At 40.0% G+C, this 24,580-nt stretch overlaps 1 protein-coding gene across 5 annotated transcripts in view; it reads right to left on the reverse strand.

Moving 5' to 3' along the window:
- The window catches only part of RAI14 (retinoic acid induced 14), an 89,746-nt gene that overhangs the window by 44,611 nt on the left and 20,555 nt on the right, over window positions 1–24,580 (reverse strand). Inside the window, exon 1 of one of the 5 annotated variants that reach the window (XM_052777099.1) lies at window positions 22,655–22,828. The exons of the other annotated variants lie outside the window; for them this stretch is intronic. Within the exon in view, the coding sequence (XP_052633059.1) occupies window positions 22,655–22,660 (6 nt within the window). The 5' untranslated portion in view covers window positions 22,661–22,828. Of the gene's footprint in view, window positions 1–22,654; window positions 22,829–24,580 lie in introns of those variants that run through there. 5 annotated transcript variants of the gene reach the window in all.

A 24,580-nucleotide genomic window follows, 5' to 3' on the forward strand; every position in this document is an offset into this window, starting at 1 on the left:
AGCCTATTTTTTATAGTTAAAGCTTGCACTACCTATTTCACAGGTTGTGTTCTTTGTCACAAAGTGAACATTTTCCTTTCCAGAAGGGAAGATCAAGAATTTAAAAATATGTTTTAAAAAGGTACCTGTTCTTTTTTCAGGTGATAGTTCTACTTAGCACTTGTACACAGTGTTTTCCATGTGCAAAGACCTGAGCAAATATTAACTGAACAACAACTTTTTGGTTTTTTTATCTTTGGCATGCAGCCTACAGGAGATGATTTAAGTGACCTTGCATTGTTGCAAACCTACTGGAGACAAAGTTATGTTATCTCCACTGAAATCAGAACTGCAGGGAAGCTGAGTAGCAAATTGAAATTCCTGATAATTTCAAACTCAGCAACTCACTGTCTGAAAAGGAAAGGAATACTTAAAGACTGGCGTCACAAACAATCCCATGGCAAAGACACTGAACACCACTGCATCACGAGGTCATCCACGAAAGTCTGCATGTGCTGGACTTCCCAAGAGAGTCTTATAAACAAGAACAATCCTATTGTAGGAAATGCATTCACTAGACAAAACATCCCTCAAAATTAAAACAACAGATGATGGTTTTTCTCAAAAGAATGGCTTCTGTGAAAACATTATAACCTAGGAGTCAGTGGTATGTGAGTAGCTACACCTTTCCCTGCCCTCCATTCCCAATTTAGAGATTGTATTTGCCAGTAGCAAACTTGTGTGGTGGGAGTGGAAATCTCCCTTGCAAAGGGGCAGGATGTTGTTGAGCTTATCAGCAACAGCTTATCCCTGTGGCAACACCTGCCAGGACATTCAGAGCTTAGCAGATGCCAGACCCAGGCCTATTTCAATTGCTGTGGCTCCAGCTCTTTCCTGTACCTTTCACAGTCTGCCCATGGTGCATATATAGCACCAGTGACATTGCAAGCTGACTTCTGTTGCATGGCACTCCACTGAGGCAGCACCCTGAAGGCCATGCCAAAAGATGCTATGTTCATTAACTTCACCACAAGTAAGGTCTTGACCTCTAATTAAGTTGTCAAAAAAGCAAAGCCTGACAATGGCTTTGAAAGTAATTCGTAGTGATACTATCTAAATGTCACTAATTGCTACAACAGAAACAGTCTTTTCCAGCTTCGCTTAGTCATCCATGTTCCCTGTTTAAGTGACTGATGACTAATAAAACTGATTGTATTTACAAAAGACGACAAAACATTTGCAGCTCACAGAGCTTACACATGCATTTCTTTAAAGGTGGAAACAGCAGCAGCAATGCAGGTAACCTGTAAACATTTTACAACCAGAAGTGTTAATCCATTGTCCTCCTCTTGCTTCTTGAGCTACTGTGCCTAGCTGGGGTAGCTATCCACACAAAGTGCATGAGGTTTGTTTGACACTGGAGACTGTACTTGCGTCAGACCACGAATTCCATTTGAACCGGAGATAAAAAGCACCATGGGGAAGGCAGGAAGGAGTTGGAGTGAATGAACAAGGAATGGTAACAAAAGACTAACGGTAGATTGTCAGTAAACCTTGATAATTACCCATTCATTGGGTAGCTTCCGTAGATAAAGAAGTGATTATTTTCTACGCAAACCATTTTTTCATGCTGAACCCCAGAATAATGCAACTGAACAGCAAGTCACTCAGCAGGGCGCTTCTATCAGCCAGTGAGGCTGCCCGGAAACTTTCCTGGCAAAATGGGACTACAAACTGCGAAATGAAAAGGGTCTTTCACCAGTAGAGAAGGGGAAAGATGACCTGACTGAAATGGTCAAGAGACTGCAAGGTTGGAGGGGGGCGGGGGAAGCTGTAGAAAAAAGCTAGTGTGGTCTTTGCTTAAATAATGACTGGAATTTGCAGCAGTCTGTGAGCTGTGCTCCAAGAACACTCAAGAGGGAAATGAAAATGGAAAGAAAAGGATTTAAGGGTTTGCTGCTTTGCTGAGGTATTTGTGTTTCTTGTTAGTAAGTTTCTTGGGTTTTGTTTGGGTTGGTTTTGTTTTGTTTTTTTGTTTGTTTGTTTGTTTTTTTTACAAACCTGCATTTGGTTTCACAATTTCAGTCAGGCTCTAAATAAAGAATAGCCATAAGGTCAGCATAGGGAATCTGCACAGTTAATAAAGCATAGATAAGCAGCCTCTTCGTAACTCAACTGTAAGATTTCATTTCTTTAAGAGTAAGAAAGTGAAGAGGCTGAGCCCAGAAGTCTGCAAGGGAGGCCAAGAGGGCATGACACAGTCCACCCAGACCACGGAATACAGTTGGCCCACATCTAGTGAGCTTAGAGGCACGTGGTGGAGTTCTGTGTGGGCTGGGAGGCACACAGCTCACCCATGCTGCTCATTTGACTTCCTAGTAAAGGCCACGATGTATTTTTCCTTCAGATAGTACTTTTAAGCCTTTTAACAAGATAAAAGAAATCAATCTTTGCATTTGAGGAACAGTGAGATTTCCTGTTAACATCACATCTAGGTACATCAGGACTCCTATTTTCTTTTAAGCAATTACTGATGTTTTCATGTAACCAATTTGATTCCAGTGGAGATAAAGGAAAAGTCAGGAGCAAAGACATGCACAGCATTAGAACAAAATAAGAAAAACTACATCTAAATCATTAGTAACATACAGCCAGAGCATTGGCAGTAAGTCCAGCTACTGCCAATTGTTTATCACCTCACACATCACCAATACAGCAACTGGACATTTATCTTTACTTTCAGATAGCAAAGGATGTAGCAGTAACCACACCACATGCAACCAATCATTCTCAGTAAGACAGAATAAAGTAAAGCCAAGAATTAATTGTGTATATTTGTGTAAGTGAAACAATGTTTATCTTAACACAGGAAAAAAAACACAAGGGACTTTTTAAAAATAAAAAAGCTAAATCAATCCTGTTTGAAGTGACCATCTCCCATTGTTCTGTCTTTTCTCATATTTATAAAGATTTGAGCTACAATGAACTAAGATGACTGTTGTTCTCATCTTGAAATTACTCAGTAAATTTTACTAAAACTAAAACACATCTAATGGACTACTGTTTAATGCTGGACACATGGCAGCTCTTTCCTTCAAAAATCCATGAGGTGTCAAAACACAGACTTAAAAAAAACCCCCACACTTCTCAAATGGTTATCCAAGGACCACCAAGAATCCTCAGGTTTTCCTTACAGTTAAAAATAAAACTATGGAAACAGGAAACTGATAATCAGCATAAGATGCATGGAAAAGACTGCTTTCTAATGAAGTTTTAAGACTGAAGAACTATTGAATCAACAGATTTTAGCTATGTATCAAGGTCAAATAGCAACTCACATAAGGTCTTTCAAGTTTTCAGGATTTCTGCTGCACAACTGCCTCACAGTTAGTTGGGGCAAAGAGAAATCATGAGATTTGAAGTGAAATTGGCTGGACAGTCTAATCTCACCTTTTATCTGGTAAGTATATTTCAGTGGCAAGCAGGCTGTAAGATACAGGGACAATGCCAACTATGCAAGCAAAGTTTGTTTATTCAGCTATTGTGTTCCTCAATACTGTGTTAGACACAATGGTCTGTGAAGATCAGAGTGTACCTAATGACCAGGGCATACATCTGAAACTCTCTGGTTCGAGACAGTGACAGGAACAGCCTGTTAGCTTTCAACATTCAATGCCATACACATGCCAGTTCCTTAGTGGATTGTTTTTAAATTCAGCACCACTTATTTCTTGGTATGAGTATCTGAGCTGACTACATCTACCTAGATTTTTAGTAACACCCTCCAGTTTCTGTTGACTAGTAAATTTAGTCAGAGAACACAGGTACTTGATGGATCTTCTTGCTTCCAGATGGGCAAATGGACATCCATCGTGCAGTAACCCAGTCAACTGCAACATTACCTAACTTACTAGGACTGGCACTTTAGACCCATGGCTCCATCCTTCCTCCCGTCTACTGCTAAAACTCTCCAAACATTGCTTATCTTGCCACTTCTGCATAGTAAGCTGGTTTTCATTAAGTTTAGAGCCGCTGCCCTTTTTTCCTCCCCATTATTCTGCAAAGGGGAACAGAGACAAAGGCTAATTATGAAGTCTGCAGACAAAAAAAAATTCAGCACCAAGCAGAACTGCACACAGTCCAGAATTACATTAATTGATCAGTATTACTACTGCTGTAAGATGTATTCATAGGGTACCAGACAGCATGGCATCTTATTTTTTTATTACAGATGTCCACATGGTATCACAGCTCACAATGAAAGCCATGTCCTTTTTTTTTTCTCTACTGACTAGACTAAAGTAGATTACTTGACAAAGCTCCACCATCTTAATATTCTCCACAAGCACCAGAAAACATCTTAGATGGTTGTTTTCAAAACCACTTCACTTTTTTTTTATACCTACTAGAATGCCATTGTAGGAAGCAATACAATTTCAAAATTCGTAACAAAACATGTATTAAAATCTCAAAACTATTCAGAGTAGAAAAACAGTCTATTTATAGTCAAATTTGTCATTCTTGTAAAGGACATATCCACTGTTACAGGGTTATAGCCTTCTATTCTGAAACCCATGACAAAGCCAAACAAAACACAGTACATACATAGAGACAAATCCCTATTCCAAGAAATTATTTTGTTTGGAGTCTCCAAGGGCTCAACTCAATCTCCAAAAGTACTTCATGACTACAAAAGAAGGCAAAAAAATTTCACTATCTGTCTGATCTTCATGAGTCCAATGATAGATGTTTGTGCTGTGGATTGACCTCTAGATCTAATATTTGTCAGACTCCTAAACCAAATATTAAAGCAGCAAGCTAAGCTTAGGTGCTTTTACTTATATGGGTGCAATGAAGGATAATCCAAAAGTCATAGGAAAGGTATACCTAGGATACTTTCCCAGTTGGACTTAAGAAATTGGGAAAGCAAGCAATTGTTCTGCATGAAAATAAAATCCACTTCAGCAGCCAGAGAAGAGCGTATGAAATTTCACACCACCACATCTTCCCACGTTGTTTATGCTCCACATCACATGCACTAAGAATCAGACAAGTCTTATACGTCAGACTCTCTGTATGCGGAACATCAACTGCCCACACATAGCAGGCCTTAAGTAAAACGAGAGAAAGAGCAAGCAGGCACTCACCCTGGCTCCTTCCCTTAGGCCTCATCTGCAAAAGGAGCTCCATTTCTTTACAGGGACGAACAACAACATGCATAGCCCTTACACAGATTTTGTATTCAGCAGGCATGGATTGCCTCACCTTTCATCTGATCAGGGCCACAGCTGACACAGCATCCTCTAGGCAGCCTGTGGAAACTAATTTCAGCTCCCCCAAGCTAGTGGTGGGGTTTAACTCTTGTCTCTCTGCTGCCTGGCGCAACCATCCCAGCTCAGTATTAATGGACCAGTCTACACATAAATAACTCTCCCATTCTCATCTGAATATTCTTATCCATGTGTGATTTACAAGAGCGCCAAGTGCTATTGCTACAGTGCTCTTGCTAATTTGAATACCCTGCATCTCACCAAACGTGCTAGGGTTATTCACACAAGATGACAGAAGTCACAGACAGCTATCTTTTATTTTTTTTTAAATCAAAGATTCACTCGTCTCCTATTAATTACTTCTAGGCTGGATTGTATTTGCATGCCACAATCATCAAGTTACTCTTATCAGAGACTAAGTGCTGCCAATGGTTTGTCTGTTGTAACCTTGATCCCCCTCTGTGAGAAATACTGTTACTGCTACATCGAGAAACCCTGCTTTGGGTTGCCTAGCTTACATTCTGATTTCTTCACAAGATCCATGCACATTTTCTATGACAGGAGAGCTCAGCAGCTCAACAACCTAGAGATTTTCACCTTAGCATTACAAAGCCACAACGACTTAAAAATCTACAATGAAAAGATGCACGAAGCATAAAATCCTGAAGGGCAGTACAGCGCACAATCTCTCTTTGGAGACAGAGCACACAATCCCATGTAAAGTAAGTGGGCTAGCTGTACTACCAGCCCCTTTCCCATCATCAAAAACATCCCTGTTACAGCCATAACCTCTTTGTCAGGGTCCATGGAAGGGCTGACATGAGAGAGAAATGCCTAGTAATAATATAAATCCTATAAAATGTTTCCCTAAAGCCACCCTACCCCTTTGATGCTTACAAGTAGAGCAACCTGACAAATATCCCTAGTCACACTCCCCATCATGTTCTGTTTACTCCACATATATTTCAAAGATTGAGACTGCACACCAAGGCTATGCTGGATTCAGTGGAGTACATCTAAAGCAAAAACTATGAGTGAATAACTGCTGAATTCAGACTGTTCCCAGGAGCAAATGGCCAATGAGCGGCTAGGTAATTCTCATCCTTTTCAAAACACGCTTTTCAATAATTTATGTGAAAGGGTAGAGGGAGAGAGGGAAAGCAAGGATTTGTAACAGGTTTTAAGTTTTCAAGGAAGAAGAGATAACACCTAAGAGCTTTGTGAGTCATGACCAAAAAAAGCAAAGAGTGTGTGTATGTTGTCTTTTTGGTTTCTTTTAGGAATCCACATCACATATCTTTGGGGTTCCCTTCCACCGCATGAGATAGGAAACCCAAAATAACATACAATCATCTTTCTTGCATCCTGTAACAGCATCTTTAACAGATTCAGTTAATAACTGCAAAGGATTATGTAAATAATAAGCTGAAAATGGGGTAGTTTTCATTGCCAGAGACAGCAGAAGGTTTCCAATTTTTATGGGTTAAAAAAGCCAATAAATTTAACAGTCTTTTGAAGATGCTAGTATAATCCTTCCAAAAGTGAAGAGAACAGATGACTCAACCATATGGCCAAGTTCCACTAAAATTCTGTCTTGTAATCATAAAATATGATGTAATGTAGTCTGGTCCCAGGAGAAGGAAAGGCGTTAGACATATGTGACATGCACAAGCATTCCCTAGATCCATCTGGCTAACTGTTTTAAAAAGGTATTACACAAATAAGCAGGGTTTTTTAGAAGTCTCCAAGATAAATATTCTTAAGCCTTCTCTTGGAAAAGAAATGGGTATTGCTTTTAAAATCTACATTAATGCATCAACCATTATTGTTACAAACACCGCTCAGCTAAATAGGTATAATGAACTACTTAGTTGTTACACCTTTCTGTAGCAATACATCTTTAAAAAAGTTTGCCTTTATAAACTTTGAAAGCAATCTGTGGTTTATTATTACTTCACTCTTAATTAACATAAAAGTGCTAGAAAGAAAGAGTTTAAAGAACTATTTGCAAATCAGAAGAAGCCTCAGTTTCAAAAATATCTAGGTAAGAGAAAAGAATACACATCAACTAAGAATACACATACACTAAGTGACAAGGAATATTATTTTCTACATTATGTAAAGGCTGAATGAAAAAAACTGCTGAGAAGGAAATCAGAGACATCAACCATAACAGGTAAGATAATCTTCAGTTCATTAATTACCCAAATATGCACAACAGAAGTCATCAATACCTCAGTTACTCAAATATTTCACATAATCACTTGGAATTAATGGTAGGCATTCAGTGCATTGTTATCACTCAGGTCCTCATTATATTCAGGGCACCATTTAAGAAGGTATGCACAGATGCCTTGACTAAGCATGTAATGTCTAACAGTTCTATAGAAAAACTCCACTTTTTATTACAGGTAGTTTAAATCCACCCACAACTCAAGTCAGGCTACCAGAAAAACAGACTGATTCCAGCAAGAAAAGGAAGGAAAAATGACAAGCAGCAATAGTTTCATTTCTCATAGTGACAAACTAGGAAGGGAAAATTACTGGGGAGCTGACTGAGATACAATTACTCCAAAGCCCTCCTAAAACCACCACACTACAATTCCCCCCTATATAATATTACCTTGCTCCTCAACAGAGACAGGACCCTGGCAGCCACTAAAAGAGCATACACTGAGTATCCTTTTCCTTAAGAGCATGCACACTTTACCAGGTCAACATAAAAGTTTAGAGAAGTAGCACAAACCAATAAGCCAAGTGACTACACAAGTGAGCCAGGAAAAGCATCCATGTTTCCTGACTCCCAGCCCAATCCCTACAAAATCAAAGTGTTAGGAATCATCAGGTAAGGCATAAAGAAGAAAAGAGTAACTACGCACTGTACACCAACTGTACATTCAAGCTGTTCACCAATGTGCAGTATTGGTCTCTAAAATGGCATTAGAGCTGGAAAAGTTTCAAAGTGTGAAGATGATCCAAAACCAGCATCTGTATGAAGAACGAATAGGCTAGGGTGTCTCAGTCTCAAAAGAGAGCAAATTTAGGGGGATACAAAGTCAACAAAAAAGAATAATATGGGGAAGGTGGACGGGTATCAACTGTTCGGTGTCTTTTCCAGCACAAGGAGGGACCATCACATGAAAGTGGAATCAGGTCAAAACCAAACAAAAGAAAGTCAATAGTAGACTGGTGGAACTCCTTTCAAAGGATGTTGCAGACGCAGTAAGTTTACATGGGTTCAAGGAGGGACTGATCATACATTCGGCAGAAAGATTCACTACAAATTTGGAAGAGATTCCTTCAAACCACAAGGAATTTATTTCCACATTCAGGAAACTGCTTGAGCTGAAAATATTCAGCAGCTAGGCAAGTATTATGGAAAAGTGTCATACGCACTTGCTCAGTGCTTGCTTTTCCCTAGATCTGCACTGACAGGCACTACGGGAAACAAAAGACTAGGGACCCTCAACCTGAACCAGTAATCACTGTTCTGTTCTTAACAGGAACGTGTTCAGCACTGTCGCTTTTTGCAGCACAGCTCCTATTCCCTCTCCTGCTCTGCAGAAAAAAAAATCAACGACATACTGATGTCCGTACAGCCTGATAGGCACCAGGACCAGGTCACATCAGAAATGCTGCCCTAAAGAAGCAGCTAACCACACATGATGCCACTTTTCTTCAGTTGTGAGACGGAAAGTAGAAAGAAAAAACCAGCACTGCTACCCCTCATCTGTGCTTCACCTCACCAACAAGCATATTCCTAAGAAAGGAACCCCTGTGCTCAAGCAACCTGTATGCTGTAGGTCCCTAGCAATCTCTTAGCTCCTTCTCAAGTATCCAAAGACAATTAAGAAAAGCAAGGCAGTAATCCTGAATTCAACAGGCCAGCTCTGTATCACCAGACCAACATTTTTTTAGATGACTGCAGAACAAAAACGGTTTAAAGCCACCAGATTTGGCTACACTGCCTTAACCACTCAGGCAGAAAGCTGGAATACTTTTGATTGTATGGTCTTCTCGTACCCCAGCCACCGATTCCTATAATCTTCTAGCAAGAGCTTTTAATGATAACTTGAGTCAAGGGTTGAAGTCTAAACCAAGGACAGGCTACAGCCACAATTTAATTCAGGGTTGGATAAAAACCTAAGGAGGGATAAAACAGTCGTTCTGACAGAGGCTGAAGACATATCTTTACTACGAAAGGATACAACTTCAGTGGACTATCATCTCTTACATTAAGTATACTTTACGCCACGCGCATCCCACTATACAAATATTGAACTATTCATTGAACCAGCCATTTGGAAAGTTAAATATCTAGTTTATGTACCTAAATATGGATTTGAAAAGGAAACACTCAAGAACTTGGCCTGCATGCTAGCAAAAAAAAATTTTATTTAAAACTGTTGAACTATCAATTACCATGTATCAGTTTTATCCTTCTAAAAAAACTTCACTGCACTAAAAAAAAAAAATTAAAAATCAAGGACTTTCGTTTGGAAAACTCCACATAGTATTGCACAACAGCCCTGCAATTACTTCTGAGAAATCAAATTTTAAAAGATCTTGGCCTAGTATGCTGTTTGAATGGGAAAAGACTGACAAAGCTAAGAAAGTGAAATCAACCTCCTTGTTACTTTTCAAAAAAAGGTTACAGTGAAGATATTGCTATTAGCAAAATATGGGAGTAATATTACTGTAGTGACTACAGAAATTACACTGAAGTGTGAACAGACAAGTCCTCCATAATCTCACCACAGAACATTGCTATCTGCTTGAGAAAAAAAACCTCAAAGTGCTCTTCAGCATCTCCAAAGAACTCTACAAGGCTGAACGATTATGCACTGGAAAGTGTTTCCTTAGGAGTGAGGAAAGTTTTGGCACACACTCTGCAACGTCACTATAAATTAAACCTCTGTGCTGCAGCTGTCCAAGGCTTTGTACTCAGTCCCTGACACAACACGTTGCCTCAGGCTGCTTGCCGAATGCCTGCCCAGCCACTGAACTGGTTTTACTGTACTCTCCTTTGTATAACTGGCCTGTTATGCTCACTACAGGCTGGCCATCTTCAATGCCACTTTTTTTTTTAGCACAAAAGTACCATCTTGTGTCTTGTGCAAGACATCAAACACTGGGCCATGGTTTCACAATTGCTGGAAGGTTACCTGCAGCCTCCATGGCATGTTGAAAAGAGCTGGGAAGCATTTATGCACTAGCTTTTCACACTGGAAATTAAAACAAAGAATCAACATCAGGTATAAATGAGGGGAAGGAGAATTCCACCATTCCAATTCAGTTCTGCTTTGGGATTTTGCTTTGCTGTGGGTTTTTAGGGGTGGGCAACAAACATTTTGGTGGGGAAAGCAACAAACATTTTGACAAATGGAAAACATTTTGAGGATATTACACTATTTGGAAATAAATTAGAAGTTTTAGATTAATATTGAGCTTCATGGGTAGCTAGCCACTTCCTTAGCTTTGTTTTACTTTAGAATGTGTCATTCTTTTATTTCAATGCCTATGCAAAAAGTTTTCCAAACATTTAATGTCAAACAGGAAAACTGAAGTGGAAAGTGGATGACAGCCAGTCTAACTGAGCTTTATCAACACACTCCATACATCCTGACACACTATACATGTTCTGAGTTACCACAAGCACTATAACCAGTCATGCCACTGCTATTTTAAGAGACGTCATATTTTGCAAACAGAAATGATAGAATTTCAATGTAAAGTCCAAAATAACAGACTGTGTAGTTTATGATCCATATGTTGTTTGCATGAGACTGCAACACAGAATAAAAGGGCAATAAAAAAAAATCCATGCATGTCAGTAGACCTAGAAAAATTAGGTGTCGTAGTGCAACATTTTAATTATTTTAAGCCATCAAAAATAATTATGTTTAAGAAAAAGTATTTATTTACTCTGTCAAAAAAAAAAAAAGAGAGAGAGAACGTAGGACTTCACGTTTCATTATATATTTCACTGGCTGTATATGCAACTCCCACCAGAGCAAGTCAATACTGTTTTTTAGTTGGCTGAAGGAGAAATCACTGGGGGAATAAGCACAGAAAGATTTATTCTCAACCCCAGAAGTTGAGCATGCTTCAACATGGTCTCTTCCAACCCCAGGAGCTTGGGACTGAGCTCTGAACCCTTTCAGAGAGGTGACAGAGCCTGCCTCACATGGATGATCTCTAAATAAAACACTGGTCCATAAGCAGAGAGCTAATTATTTGTATCTAATAAAAAATGATGAGTTTCTTGCTACTGCACCAAGGCAGCCACTACCCGCACTTACTTTAGACAGAACTATTGAGTTATGCCAGGAAAAGCCTGATTACCGTGGAGACCACTCCCAGACAGCTCCAGCAGAACTCACAAGATACTTTACCAAAATGTATCTCTCTGTTGGACACAGTCAATTTCCGTGTGCTTGAGCAGAACACAAGGACACAAAAGAGAACCACCATCAAAGTGGTTAGTACTTCAGCTACCCTCCCAGCACAGCTAGAATTTTAACATAAAGGAGAAAATAACCGTGTCCAGATCCTAGCTTATATAGGAGTATTAACACCATAGTGCAACAGGAGCCTGCTACACACAAAGGCTTTTTTGTTTGCTTGTTTTTGTTAGGGATTGTACAGATAGCAAGTATGTATCACACTGGAAACATTCATCTAGGTAGGCTTTCTCCCCACCAAATGTAGAAAATATACCAATTATTTCATTGGTTTAATGCAATCTCTGGGACAGAGAGAAAGTTGGTATTTAGGCACACGTGCTGGAACAAACACTCATGTTTATTTTTAAAAGAACAGAACAGCAGACTCATCTTGAAATTGCTCCTTCTAAACTGAGCCTGAAATCATTTGTATCCCGGAAATACACTGTGGAGCCCTGCAGTAAACACAGTCACATGAGAACTGGAAAGAGCTATGAAAAAGGAGCTCAACACATCTATGATGATGCACAATATTCAAGAATACATTTGTTTGGTTTCTGAAGACAGCGCAAAAGGGCATTTCTTGCACCAACAGCTGAAAAAAAAAAGGCAAAGAATCCATTCAAAGAATACAATTATATCTGATTTGCATGGTTAAAGCATTCTAGTTTCCTTAACTGTTTACGTGGGACGATGGAGCATGTTATCATGGCGACCTGTACCACAATAGGCTAGACTTAGCTGTATTTACCTGTATTCCATACAGTTGGGTCAGCCACATGTAGTCTTCAAAAAGCTAAAAAATATTAATTTTTTTCAAAACATTCACTTCACAGTCACTCTATGAACACAGGTAGGAGAAAGGGAAAATTTATAACCACTCAATTAAAAAGACAAAAGAAAAAGCACACACTTCCACATATGGATTTTGAAACTGCCACAGAGAGACTGAGCACAAATTTTACCTAGCATCAAGGTATATGCATCCCTGTACATCTCAGGGATGATCAATTAAGCCAGAGTAACAAGATCAACAGAAGCTACAGGCTGGTCAGGTCAAGGAAAACATTATTTGTTTAGAATTCATTGCATTGATCTTACAATTTCCTCCTATTTCAGCATTTCTGCTGAATAGACAAAAACACTGATCCAAATTTAAGTTTCTGCCTTTTCTTACTGCATCTGTGCAGCTCACCTACTCACAAATCACAACATGAGGTACCTGCACTCTTTTTTTTTTAAAGCAAAGGAATTCTTACCCTCAAATTCTGTCAGAAGTGAACTCCTCCATCAATCAGGCTCTAGGAAAACAGACAGCTCCACTGCCTTGCTTTACTTCTGTACCCAGCGTCGTCAAACAGATCTTCTAGATACTTTCAACAGAGTTGTGTTCCCTATTATGTTAGTGTACATAACACCCTCCTGCTTCCTAAGATTGCCTAAGGATGTCATCTCTACTGCTCTAATGACATATAGCATTATTCCAGTAACATGTATAGCAAGGTGGATATGCTTTTGCAAAAAAAAAAAAAAAAAAAAAAAGGATGCCTCTCTTCTTCAGGGAAGTCAGGTAGCAGTTTCTAGCACTTTACAATAGTCAATCCATCACCACAATTTAAGGTCTTTAGCTACTTGCATCCAACTCCCCCCTCAAACTCTCCACCCTTAAGTTTCTTCAGAAGTACAGCACAACTTGTACCTTTATTACTACAGCAGCTACCTCTTGGGCTGCTCAGTCCCTGAGCTACAGAAAGCTGCAACCAGACTGCACCGGCAGAACTTCACATCCCATTAGGCAAACAGCTCAGCTTCTGCTTGGAACGGAGCCAGATGAGTAGTGAGCAACAGATAGAGCAGGAGCTGAAATTAACCAGCTCAAAAACATGCACACAACTTGCAGACAACATGCTTTACAAGGCGTGAAGAATTTCAGTGTTTTCAATGGAAATCACTGATTACAAAAGGCTCCCCTTCCTCTAGACCAAAATGCCAATGCTAAGCAAGACAGTCAGTTATTTTTGCTTATTATACATAATTACAGACCTATTTTTAGCCCTCAGATAACGGTGTATTTTTCCCCCACCATCTAAATACCATGAAGTTGTACACAAACATAAGATGGCTTTTAATTCATGACTTACATTCCAAAACCTCAAACAGGCATCAGCTCCTTCTCAAGATAAAAATCATTTTAAAATTCTTTCTGGTTTTAATTTCTTTTAGTGAGAATGCTCTAAAGAACAGAGGGTTGGGAAAGGAGCATATTTCTGTTCATATTTTCTGAGTTAGCCTCCCCCCTCCCCCCGAACTTTCACCCCCTTGCAGAAGTTCATGCCTGTTGAAAATTAAAATGTCTGCATTGCAGGATGGGCCATTATAATTCAACACATGCTGCTTTGGTGGAGAAAAAGCATGTTTTTGGAATAGCTCTGTTACGGGTCAGGAATGTAAAGCAGAGTTCATATTTCAGATGAAAATGGGAACCAGAGCTTTTTCTTGCAACCCCAACTCAGCTTTCCGGTAATGAAGGAAAAAGAAGTCTGTGCAGTAAGGTCTTTACAGTGTCCTGCATAAGGCATTTAAGTATATTAATGAAGAGGTCACTGGCTGCTTGCGTTTTACAAATGGCAGCATTGCAAAGTCCTGTTTTTACCACTGAATGCAAGTTTTCAAGATTTGCTTTAGAACATACTTTCCTACTCCAGCCTTTGCACCGCCACAGATGACTCAGTGGGCAATCATGTGCTCTATATCATTCCAGAGAGCATCCCAGGCTCACAAAACAACTGCACTATTGAAACACCACAAGTAGAAACAGTAAAGCTCAAATGAGATGGTATCAAAACTATGTATTCTATTCCTCAAAGCTATGCAGACTGTGGTTTGATGCATTTTGCTACAAGTCCCAACACCTCCCCACAGGAGAGGGCAAAATCTCTTTGCACCTAGTCCCACAACTGTTTTGGTTCATCTACTCTAAACAATGTTTTTCTGCATTTAGATTCATGTGTGTGCTTAAGAGACAAAGATTATGAAAGTCACTACATCTGTATAATATCAATGTCAATACCCTGTAGTGGAGTATCTTGCTTGCTGGTCTTAGAAAAATGGATGTGAAGCTAAGGGAAGGGAAATATGACCATGAAGAGTTCATTCTCACAGAAAGACCATCTCCCAAGCTATTCAACAGAATTCACGTTGCAGAATTTGTCCATCCCTCACTTGTTTTTGTCCAAGATGCAGGAATCGGTCTGATCGACTTGCTAATAGAGTAGCACATCTTGACTGTTCACTAGATTACTGTATCTTGTTCAGGTAACAGCCTCATGGGAAAAGCTCCTGACGAACCCAGCAAGAATGCTACACAAATCTCCCACACAGAACATGCATGTTTTGCATGTAAGCTACCTAATCACTGCCTGCTTTTAGGCAAGTCTCCTGAGACAAGGCACCTCAATACATTTTTCTTCTAAAACTTCTGCTGCTCTGACAGGTTGGAGGAGGCAGCAAACTAGACAGAGTAGACACTGGGCAGACAGCATTCCTGAAAGCTGCCCAAATTGATGCGTATGTGAGACACTTGCATCCTCAGATATGAGAGTCAATAATGTCCATCTCTGAAGGGTGAAGCAGGAAAATTTATGTCATACAACAAAGCAGGACTACGATAATGACAAAATACCCTATTCTAACTCTTTCATTTCTTGTCTGCATCAACAGTGTAAAAGTAGCAAGAAATAGGATGCAAGATGTACCATTTAGGTTCTCAAAACAATGACAGTGACAGAATATGACTGTATGCTTTGGGCAGAGGTTACACCCATCAACATAACATGCACAATGTCAGGTAGGAAAAAAAAATATATTGCAGTGTAGCCAAAGGTTGAGATCTATTTATTTTACAAGAAACTGTGTAGTTAGATGCATGTCAGAGTTTAAATTATGCTAACATGTCAGGGCCCCAGTCATGGTTGAAAGTGCCATTGCACAAAGTATTAGAGAAAACCATGTACACTTCATTATTCTCAAATTGCAAGTGTAGCCAGATGCTTGCAAGTTCAATGTGACACTACTTTTAGAGTTCCATCTATTTTACAGAGTGGAATCTGATCTCCTAACAAGTTTATTTAGCATAGGCAGAAACCACATCCCTATTCTTGAATATAAATTGTCAGCTTTAAAAACTGGTCCCAGCTGGTAGCTTTGTTTGCACTACTGGTATTCGTGACCAAGTGTCAAAGAAACCTACAGCCCTTGGTAAGGCTAGTTTTAGCAAACTCAGCAATACAGGTTTGAGGGTCCTGCTCTTGTTCCAGAATTATTTCTCTTGAAATAGCTTTTAATTTGGTGTCAGTTCCTTCCCCCACACACCCCGCCAAGAGGTTTATGCAATCATTCTGTACCAGTACACCTACTCCAAGATCACTGAAAGCTAGGAAGCAGTCTCCAAGATAAATAAGCTCATGCAAGTTTCATGAAAAACAGCGATTATGTCGACAAGAATAATACAGTGCTTCCACCAAAGGCTGCAGCATGAGCTTAGCTGTTTTGTTTGATCTGTCAAATGCCAAAGAGCTAACTGCACTACCTGTTTTAGCAATTTGGAACAGCCCCAGCAGACACTGCCTGATGCCCGGCAGGCACATGGGGGACATGGGATAGAACTGCCTCTACACTTACATCACAGAAAGAGCAGAAAGGGAACACACTGAAGGCCAGAGTGGGAAACCCACAGGTACTGTGATGAGGTGAAGGAGTACAAAACAACCATACAGGGAGGCCAGGCTTCGCTAGTTCTTCTGCTCACAAAGGACCTTGTGAAGTCTATGAAATCTAAGACTGACTGCCCAATCTCAAGAACATTGCAAAATGCTTGTATGATGTGTCTTTAAAGGGTCACTTTATTTTCTTACAACTTTTATAGAATATGTAGTCATATTTACAACATAAATCTTGTCAACTTTTTACTAGGAAAGGAGGTTTAAATTGGGGGATCAAGGAGGAAGGTAGGGGAGATCACAAAAGGAATGTGGTTGGGACTTTTAACACCAACCACAGCAACTCCACCCCATCATCTTGCATACAAATCAGTTGATTAACTCCCTTAAAAACACTCCCTCTATTGAGTCACTGAAGATGGAGAACTGCATGAACACTACAGAGTTAACTACACTGCTTTCCACTACTGGAAATAAGATTCTCTCCCTGTCACTCTCATCAGCTGAAATTATTTTCTGCCCAGCAACTGCAGCGCATGGCAGGGCTGGCAAGCTTACATACTAAAAGACTGAGACAGTTAAGCATTAAGTAAAAGAACACAAATTAACATCAACTGCTGATTTTCCCCACCACTAGACTTTCTTGTAACAAAGACTAAGAACATTGTAATTAACTTTGCTCATGAAATGCTATGTTCTAAAGTTGGGCCTAATTAGATGCAATATAATTCTTGCCAGCAACAGATAATGTGTGTCTTTCATCAACTTGGGTGATTGGAATTTATTAATGTTCAGCAAGTCTGTATAGCACAAATTATGTTTACCCACTGCTCCACAAACAAGCACGGTGTCTCTTTTAGGTATGATCAACTGTATTTGGTACTTTATGAGAGAGAAATGTGGCTTTCATTTTACAATGAAACTTTGTAAGAAAAGAACGCTTCAAACTGTAAGGGTAAGAAGAGGGAATAAAAATAACAGCACTAAGCATAGGAAGATCCTGGCCCAGTACTAGCTTTCTGTGGTACAGATACATAATAAGCTTGCAGGGAACAGCAAAGGGATATGGAAAGAGGGAAGAAGGCACGGCTTAGCAATGCTTTTCATTATAGCAGTAACAACAACTAAGATCTATTGGTAAGTACAGTGCCTCAAGGGCAGTGTGAAAAAGCCATACGAAGAAATGCCAAAAACATCCTCAAAGCTGCAGTAGGACAATGGAGGCCCAGGCTGATGGTAACTCGCTCCCAAGTTAGTGTCTTCTGAAGTTAGTTTAGCTTGAAATATTTCAGAACTCCACCCACTATCAGCTAAAGAGAAAACAAGGAACAGAACATGGATGATGATTCATGTCAGTGCAAGCTCCTTTTTTTCTATTTCAAATAAAACTCAGGCTTCATGTCAATAGACTTTTCTTTTCCCTTTGGTTTTTTTGTTTGTTTTCCTTCCAACCAAGAACTTTTCTGCAGGGCTCAGCAGTGGGCGACAATCTCAAGTGTCCCAACACTTTTCCCACAGAGACTGAAATGACCTCCCCACCTCTGCAAGAGGCAAGCAGTGTTAAAGATCCAGTTAAGGTCTCAAGTCAACTTTGCCAGAGTAGTCCTGAAGTAGAAAGAAAAATGGCAGGCTGTCTCCTCTCAATGTCTTCCCCTACCAAAACAGCCCAGGAACAAACAGAAAACTGAATAGAATGCACAGGGAGGGAGGGGTGTGACACCAGAAGTTCTATAATTTTGAGTATCCCCTTAAAACCCAAAGCTGCAACAAATCACATGTTTGATAAGGATTAATTGCATGGAAAATCGATTAAGTCTAGAATTATGAATATCAGAAAGACTGGAGAAGACCCTCTAATTTCATTATAAGGTCCTGCCCACATGCCTAATGAGTTACAGTATTCAACAACCAAGGTTTTGATGTCATATAGCAGGCACTCAGTCCTAATTTAGATTCTTAGCATATTACAGGCCTTCCACCCAACCATTCAGTGTTAATTATTGTTATAGGTGTTGGATTTCATAAGCAGAACTCCTAGTCCTCTCTTTAATAATTACTGTTGTGCAAATATTTCTGACTTCTGTAAACACTGTTACAAGAGATCATCTAAGCTAGGCAGTCAGCAAAGCTGCTGAGCTCTGGAAAGCCAAATCATTGTGTTCAAAAGCTACAGGAGAAGTTACAACTGCGTATAGTGAATAAGACAGGAGCCAAACATTAGTAAGTTTAAACTCCTGAACATGTACCAACACTAGTCAGCTTATCTAGTTTTGTCATACTTTAGACACCTCGGGTTGACATCCAAGTTTGAAAGAGCACAGGATAATGTCTAATGTGACTATTTAAGGATATTTTAAGATAAGCAGGAGGTTAGTTTTGGAACTTACACTTATGTGTATGTGTTTGAAATGATTCATGAAGAGCCAAGGTGATAAAAAATTCACATCACACACACTTTATGAGGGAATTTAGTGTATTTCTGGTTTAGCCTTTCATGTTCAGTGTGGTAGCACTCTGACAAACATAGCAAGTATTTGCAAGATTTGCCTTATTAACCAGCCAATAGGTACAACCATCACATACACCACTAGTAACAGCCACATTGGGTATGAAAAGATTTATGAGCTTTCAGACTAGAAGCCAGGTATTAAGACAGTGTTCAAAGCCTCAGAAAGAGGTGACTTGCTCCAGCAAGAGGAGTCCCACAGAGGAAGGGACTTGACTCACCTATGAATAACAGGAAGTCCAAGACCATGCTGTGTACAAGTCACTGTACCTCCGAAAGTAAGCTATTCCCCCTGTAGCTCTTTGGAATAGCTACTTCCAATTTCTCTTTTCTACAAGGAGAGGTTCCTTTGTGTTTCTTAACTGGACAGCCAAGGTGACAAGCAAAATGAGCAAGGAGATACAAACATAGTCTTAAAAAATTCAGTGAATGCACTGTACAGAAACATGTCAATAAAATCTAGGTTTCAGGTTCTTTGTTCATTTTTATTTGTTCTTAATAGTTTGTAAGAGCATGGATTTGGCAATATTTAAGTTTGGGTTTTTTTTTTCAATTTGCTTGACAGTTCCTTTTGCAGTGGGAGACTCGAAGGAAAAAAAAAAAGGCTGCTTTGAAGAAAAACCTAGCTAGAAACAGAAAAATTAGAATTCATGGAATAAAGTGAATAAATGGGGATCGTACTGCATAAATTCAAATTGCAAATTCCTGAAAACAGTGGTAATGATTGGAAATTGCGATGAATATTCTTGTCATATTAAACTATAACCATTTCTAGTGTTAATAAGGTAGCACTCCCACCACTTCTAACAGATCAGGGATGCATATAGCAAAATCTCAGTTTCCCCACACCTGGTCTGTATACAGTTGTACCTAAAATCCAGTCAGTTTTCTTCTTTAAATTGCAGGCAAAGGAACTTGGATGAAGTAACTTAAGAACACACTGAAACCTTCCCCTGTTCTCAACCCAGAAATGCTCACAGCAGCTAAAGCATGCAATGTGAAATAAAGCTGGTTAAAAGAAGACAAGGGAATTGGTTAGGGAATAGGGGCTTCTTGGCATTCCTTTAAACCATTTCCTGTTCACCCTTGTGGAGTGTAATATAGCCCTAAGAAAATACATCTGACCTCACTCTTTTCAGCAGCATTAAAAAAGTTCTAAAAGCAATTTAAATATCAGATTGCACATTCATAAACAAGAAATTTTTTTTTTTTTAAAAAAGAGGTTATACATATTACTGCCTTTGTCTTCCACTAAGACAAGTTGGGGTTGGGGTGGGAGTTGGTTTGGGGTTTTTTTTTGTTGTTTGGGTTTTTTTAATTTAATGAGAGCTTTGATTTTCCCTGGGAGACAAGGTCAACAGACTAGGGCACTTCCTGTCTGCAGCAATGCTGTGTGCTTATGCAGACATGAGTCTTCTGACAAACAACTGATTTATTTCAAAGAGGGGGTCATTACAATCATGGCATATAGTAAGATCACATTCTTTCCTACTTGTTTTGCTTAATCACTATGGATTACTCAAACATACTTGAAAAGAAGATGCATTTCAGCTGTGTGTGAAAACTGACAATTCATCCAAAATCCCACACACACACTGAAAACAGAGGAGGAGGAGGAGGCATGTTCTAGGTCAGACTGTGATCACACATTGACAAAAACTGGGAACAATCCTACTGAAAACAACTGAGCTATCAAAATGTAAAGATCTGGTCCTACAAGGTCCTGAGCACCTTGTCACCAGGAACACATGCCTCTACTTTTCAGAAAAGATTATTAAAGGAGACTATCATTAGGGCTATTTATGGCTTACATATTTAAAATCACCCTCCTGAATCTTACTGATGGAAGCATCCATGCAAACCTCATGCAGTTCTATTACACACATTTGGGACAAACTCAAGTGCCTTGCAAGGAAGGTCAGATCTCCAGCAGTGTGCAACAGCAGCACCTCTACTAACTACCCACAGATTTTAAACAGCAGAAAACTCTAGAAAGAGAAGTTTACAACAACAGCCAGGAGACATACCAAGGTCAGAACAGTCTGAGGAGTCTCAAGCTATGTAGAGCTGAGAAAAAAGTTAAGCTAGACATGGTTGAAGCTGGTTGCCTCTCCTTAAGAGAATTTACACAGCCTCCAGGTTTCCACAGTATTTGAGCACTGCCGAACTACTTTCCTACCTACCACAATTACCCCATATAAATATTCTTACACACCTCTCCCTTATCTTAAAGATGTGAAAATGGGATAACAAGCCCCTGCACAAGGTTACAGAAACTTGCATTGAAAGATGAGGGGTTGAACACTTCTTCCAATCTTCTAACATTTCCTTCCTTTACTGCACTAGCCTTCACAGTTCTCATGCTGTTCAACTAGGAGCTTAAGTCAATTCCGACAGCAAGATTTACAGTATCCGTTCCCTTCCCTCTAAATGAGACTGTACTAAGTTTGTTTACAGCCACCTTCAGTGTATGTACTAGCTACTTAAAAATGGTTAATTTGTTTTTCTTATGTCAAAGAATGTAATTTCGTAATTGTGTTTGCTCTATGTACAGGGAGCCAAAACAATCTTACATTCATAAAAATGAAGTTACTAAGCACTATATAGATAATTTACAGACCAATGAAAAAACAGAAAAACTATTAGTGTTAAAAACAAACATAAATCTAAGAAAATTAAAATGCTGCCTTGAATGCAGTCATTAAACCTATGAGTTATCCAGGAGACGGGAGAGGGGAATGAGTGCAAGAATTGCTGTTGCAGAAGAGCAGGAAGAAATCTGTCATCAAGAAATATTCATGTATAATTTCTAGATAGCAGGTTTTTTTCTGTTAGCTTATAGACAGACACAACCCAAGTCACCATTGCAGGAAACAGGCAACTTAGCATTTCAAGAATAAATTATAAAGTGACTTGACCTTAATCTAAAAGTATCAGGATACATTAGGAGAAAAAGCAAAACAAAACAAAAAAACCCAACCACAACACCAGATTATAAATCTAAATTCCAGGCATGGAAACTCCCTTGTAGGGATTGGGAAAAAAAATTACACCATGGCAGAACAATTACATTCTTATGCTACCAGAAGAAAAACAGTAAAAAATGCCAAGTACATTTCAGCTGCATGTTAACTTTCTAAACTCACCTTCCTGGTCCCTCAAGAACACTTTATGTTCTCCATATCAGAAAATCTCAGACTGGACATGGTGCCTTCCCTTCAACAACACTGCGCAGCTACACAAAGTAGATACTATGTATTTTACAGGCTTAAACAGCAGCCATAGTTGCTTATTTGCCGAAAACTGTGCACTGAGTTAGTAAATGAGAAAAGTCTGGAAACAAGCTTCAACGGCCAGAGCATAGTTGCATGTTCCCCCAGCTAGCCTAAATTAAAAGAAAAAATAATAAAGCAAGTTTGGTGTTCATCACCTAATGCATAATGGCTGAGCAAGCATCTACATTTAAAAATGAGGAAAAAAACCCATACCATACAGTATCCCGAAGTCCTACTCAAGATAACAAAAACTGACGGTCACCCTTCAACAGGCCTGAAGAAACCTGTAGCCATTTTCTCACACACTGCTTACGTTTGCCACATTCCATTTGCTATATCACACTTCAGTAAGCACTAAAAATATAATATAAATTACTTTCTCCCTCAAACGTTCCTCTAAGGAAAGCAGTGTTACTCACAAACATAAAATCCAGCCTCCATGTGACCTCATGCATCTTACCATCATCTGAGTAAATGGAGATAGCTGAAGTGCACCACAACAGGAAATTTTCAAGAATTTTTTGCTGTGACATTAATCTGAGCTGATGGTCCTCACAAACACATGGATAATACAACCTTCCTCTTGAGAGCACAACATGCTAAATAACCAGCACAGCAATCCAGCTGAAGCGAGACCTGGCTTGCAAACAAAGAACCTATACTATGAACAACAAAACCAAAACACCCTGAGCAACTTCAAGTTTACAAGCAAACAACATATGCATTAAGAAGTGGTATTCACTACTGAAAAAAAATTGCTGCCCAACACGAAGCCTAGGGCAGGTTCTTGCTGTATAGCACTTCACAGGCATAGCCCTGTTGGCAACACCTACTTCAACTTAACTGCAAGGATGCACACCCACTGCTTGTTGTACTTACCACACTTTGACACGATGGGAGACAGTTGTGAGATAAATCCAGCAAAAGCAGAGCACAACAGGCTGTTTGTACCAAGAGAAGTGGGACAGGAACATACATGGGTGGGCAAAAAGAAATCCACAAAAATCCCATCCTTAAGCATGCTATTACTGTGCCAGTACATGCAGTTAACACACTCCAAGATAGCTGGAACTTGCAGTCCTTCTCAAACAACTACATAAGGCATAAGCACATGATATGCTGTTCAGGTTCCCTTAGCGACAGCCAGAATCAAAGAAAAGTGTGCAGCTTCCTCCCCTGATAAACACATAGAAATAATGTGGTCAACACAGAGCCCCCTGCAACATCCTTCTCTCTAAATTGGAGAGATACTGACTTGATGGACTGTTCGGTGGATGCGGAATTGGTTGGATGGTTGCATCCAGGGGGTAGTGTTCAACGGCCCAATGTCCAGATGAAGATCGGTGACAAGTGGTGTCCCTCAGGGGTCCATATTGGGACCAGTACTGTTTAATATCTTCATCAATGACATAGACAGTGGGATCAAGCGCACCCTCAGCAAATTTGCAGATGACACCGAGCTGAGTGATGCAGTTGACATGCCTGAGAGACAGGATGCCATTCAGAGGGACCTGGACAAGCTCAAGAAGTGGGCTCATGCAAACCTCAGGAGGTTCTACAAGGCCAAGTGCAAGGTCCTGCACCTGGGTCAGGGCAACCCCCACTATGAATGCAGGCTGGGAGATGAAGGGATTGAGAGCAGCCCTGTGGAGAAGGACTTGGGGGTACTGGTGGATGGAAAGCTGGACGTGACCCGGCCATGTGTGCTTGCAGCCCCGAAAGCCAACTGTATCCTGGGCTGCATGAAAAGAAGCGTGACCAGCAGGTTGAGGGAGGTGCTCTCTGCTCTGCTCTAGTGAGACTCCACCTGGAATACTGCGTTCAGCTCTGGGGCCCCCAACATAAGAAGGACATGGACCTGTTGGAGCAGGTCCAGAGGAGGGCCACAAAAATGATCAGAGGGATGGAATATATCTCCTCTGAAGACAGGCTGAGAGATGGGGTTGTTCAGCCCAGAGAAGAGAAGGCTCTGGGGAGACCTTATTGTGGCCTTTCAATACTTCAAGGGGGCTTGGGAGAAAGATGGGGACAGACTTTTTAATAGGGCCTGGGGTGACAGGACAGGGGGATATGATTTTAAACTAAAAGGGGGTAGATTTGGACTAGATAGAAGGAAGAAATTTTTTATGATGAGGGTGGTGAAACACTGGAACAGGTTGCCCAGAGAGGTGGTAGATGCCCCATCCCTGGAAACATTCAAGGTCAGGTTGGACAGGGGTCTGAGCAACCTGATCTAGTTGAAGATGGGACCTTTAAAGGTCCTTCCAACCCAAACCATTCCACAGTTCTATGACATTATAAAGGCCTTTAAGAATCAACCTCCAAATCAAGTACACATTTACAGATTAAGCTTGTATTCAAGATTATACTTGTATTCACAAACCAG

Source organism: Harpia harpyja, chromosome Z (assembly GCF_026419915.1).
Source record: "Harpia harpyja isolate bHarHar1 chromosome Z, bHarHar1 primary haplotype, whole genome shotgun sequence".
NCBI classification, from domain to species: Eukaryota; Metazoa; Chordata; class Aves; order Accipitriformes; family Accipitridae; genus Harpia; species Harpia harpyja.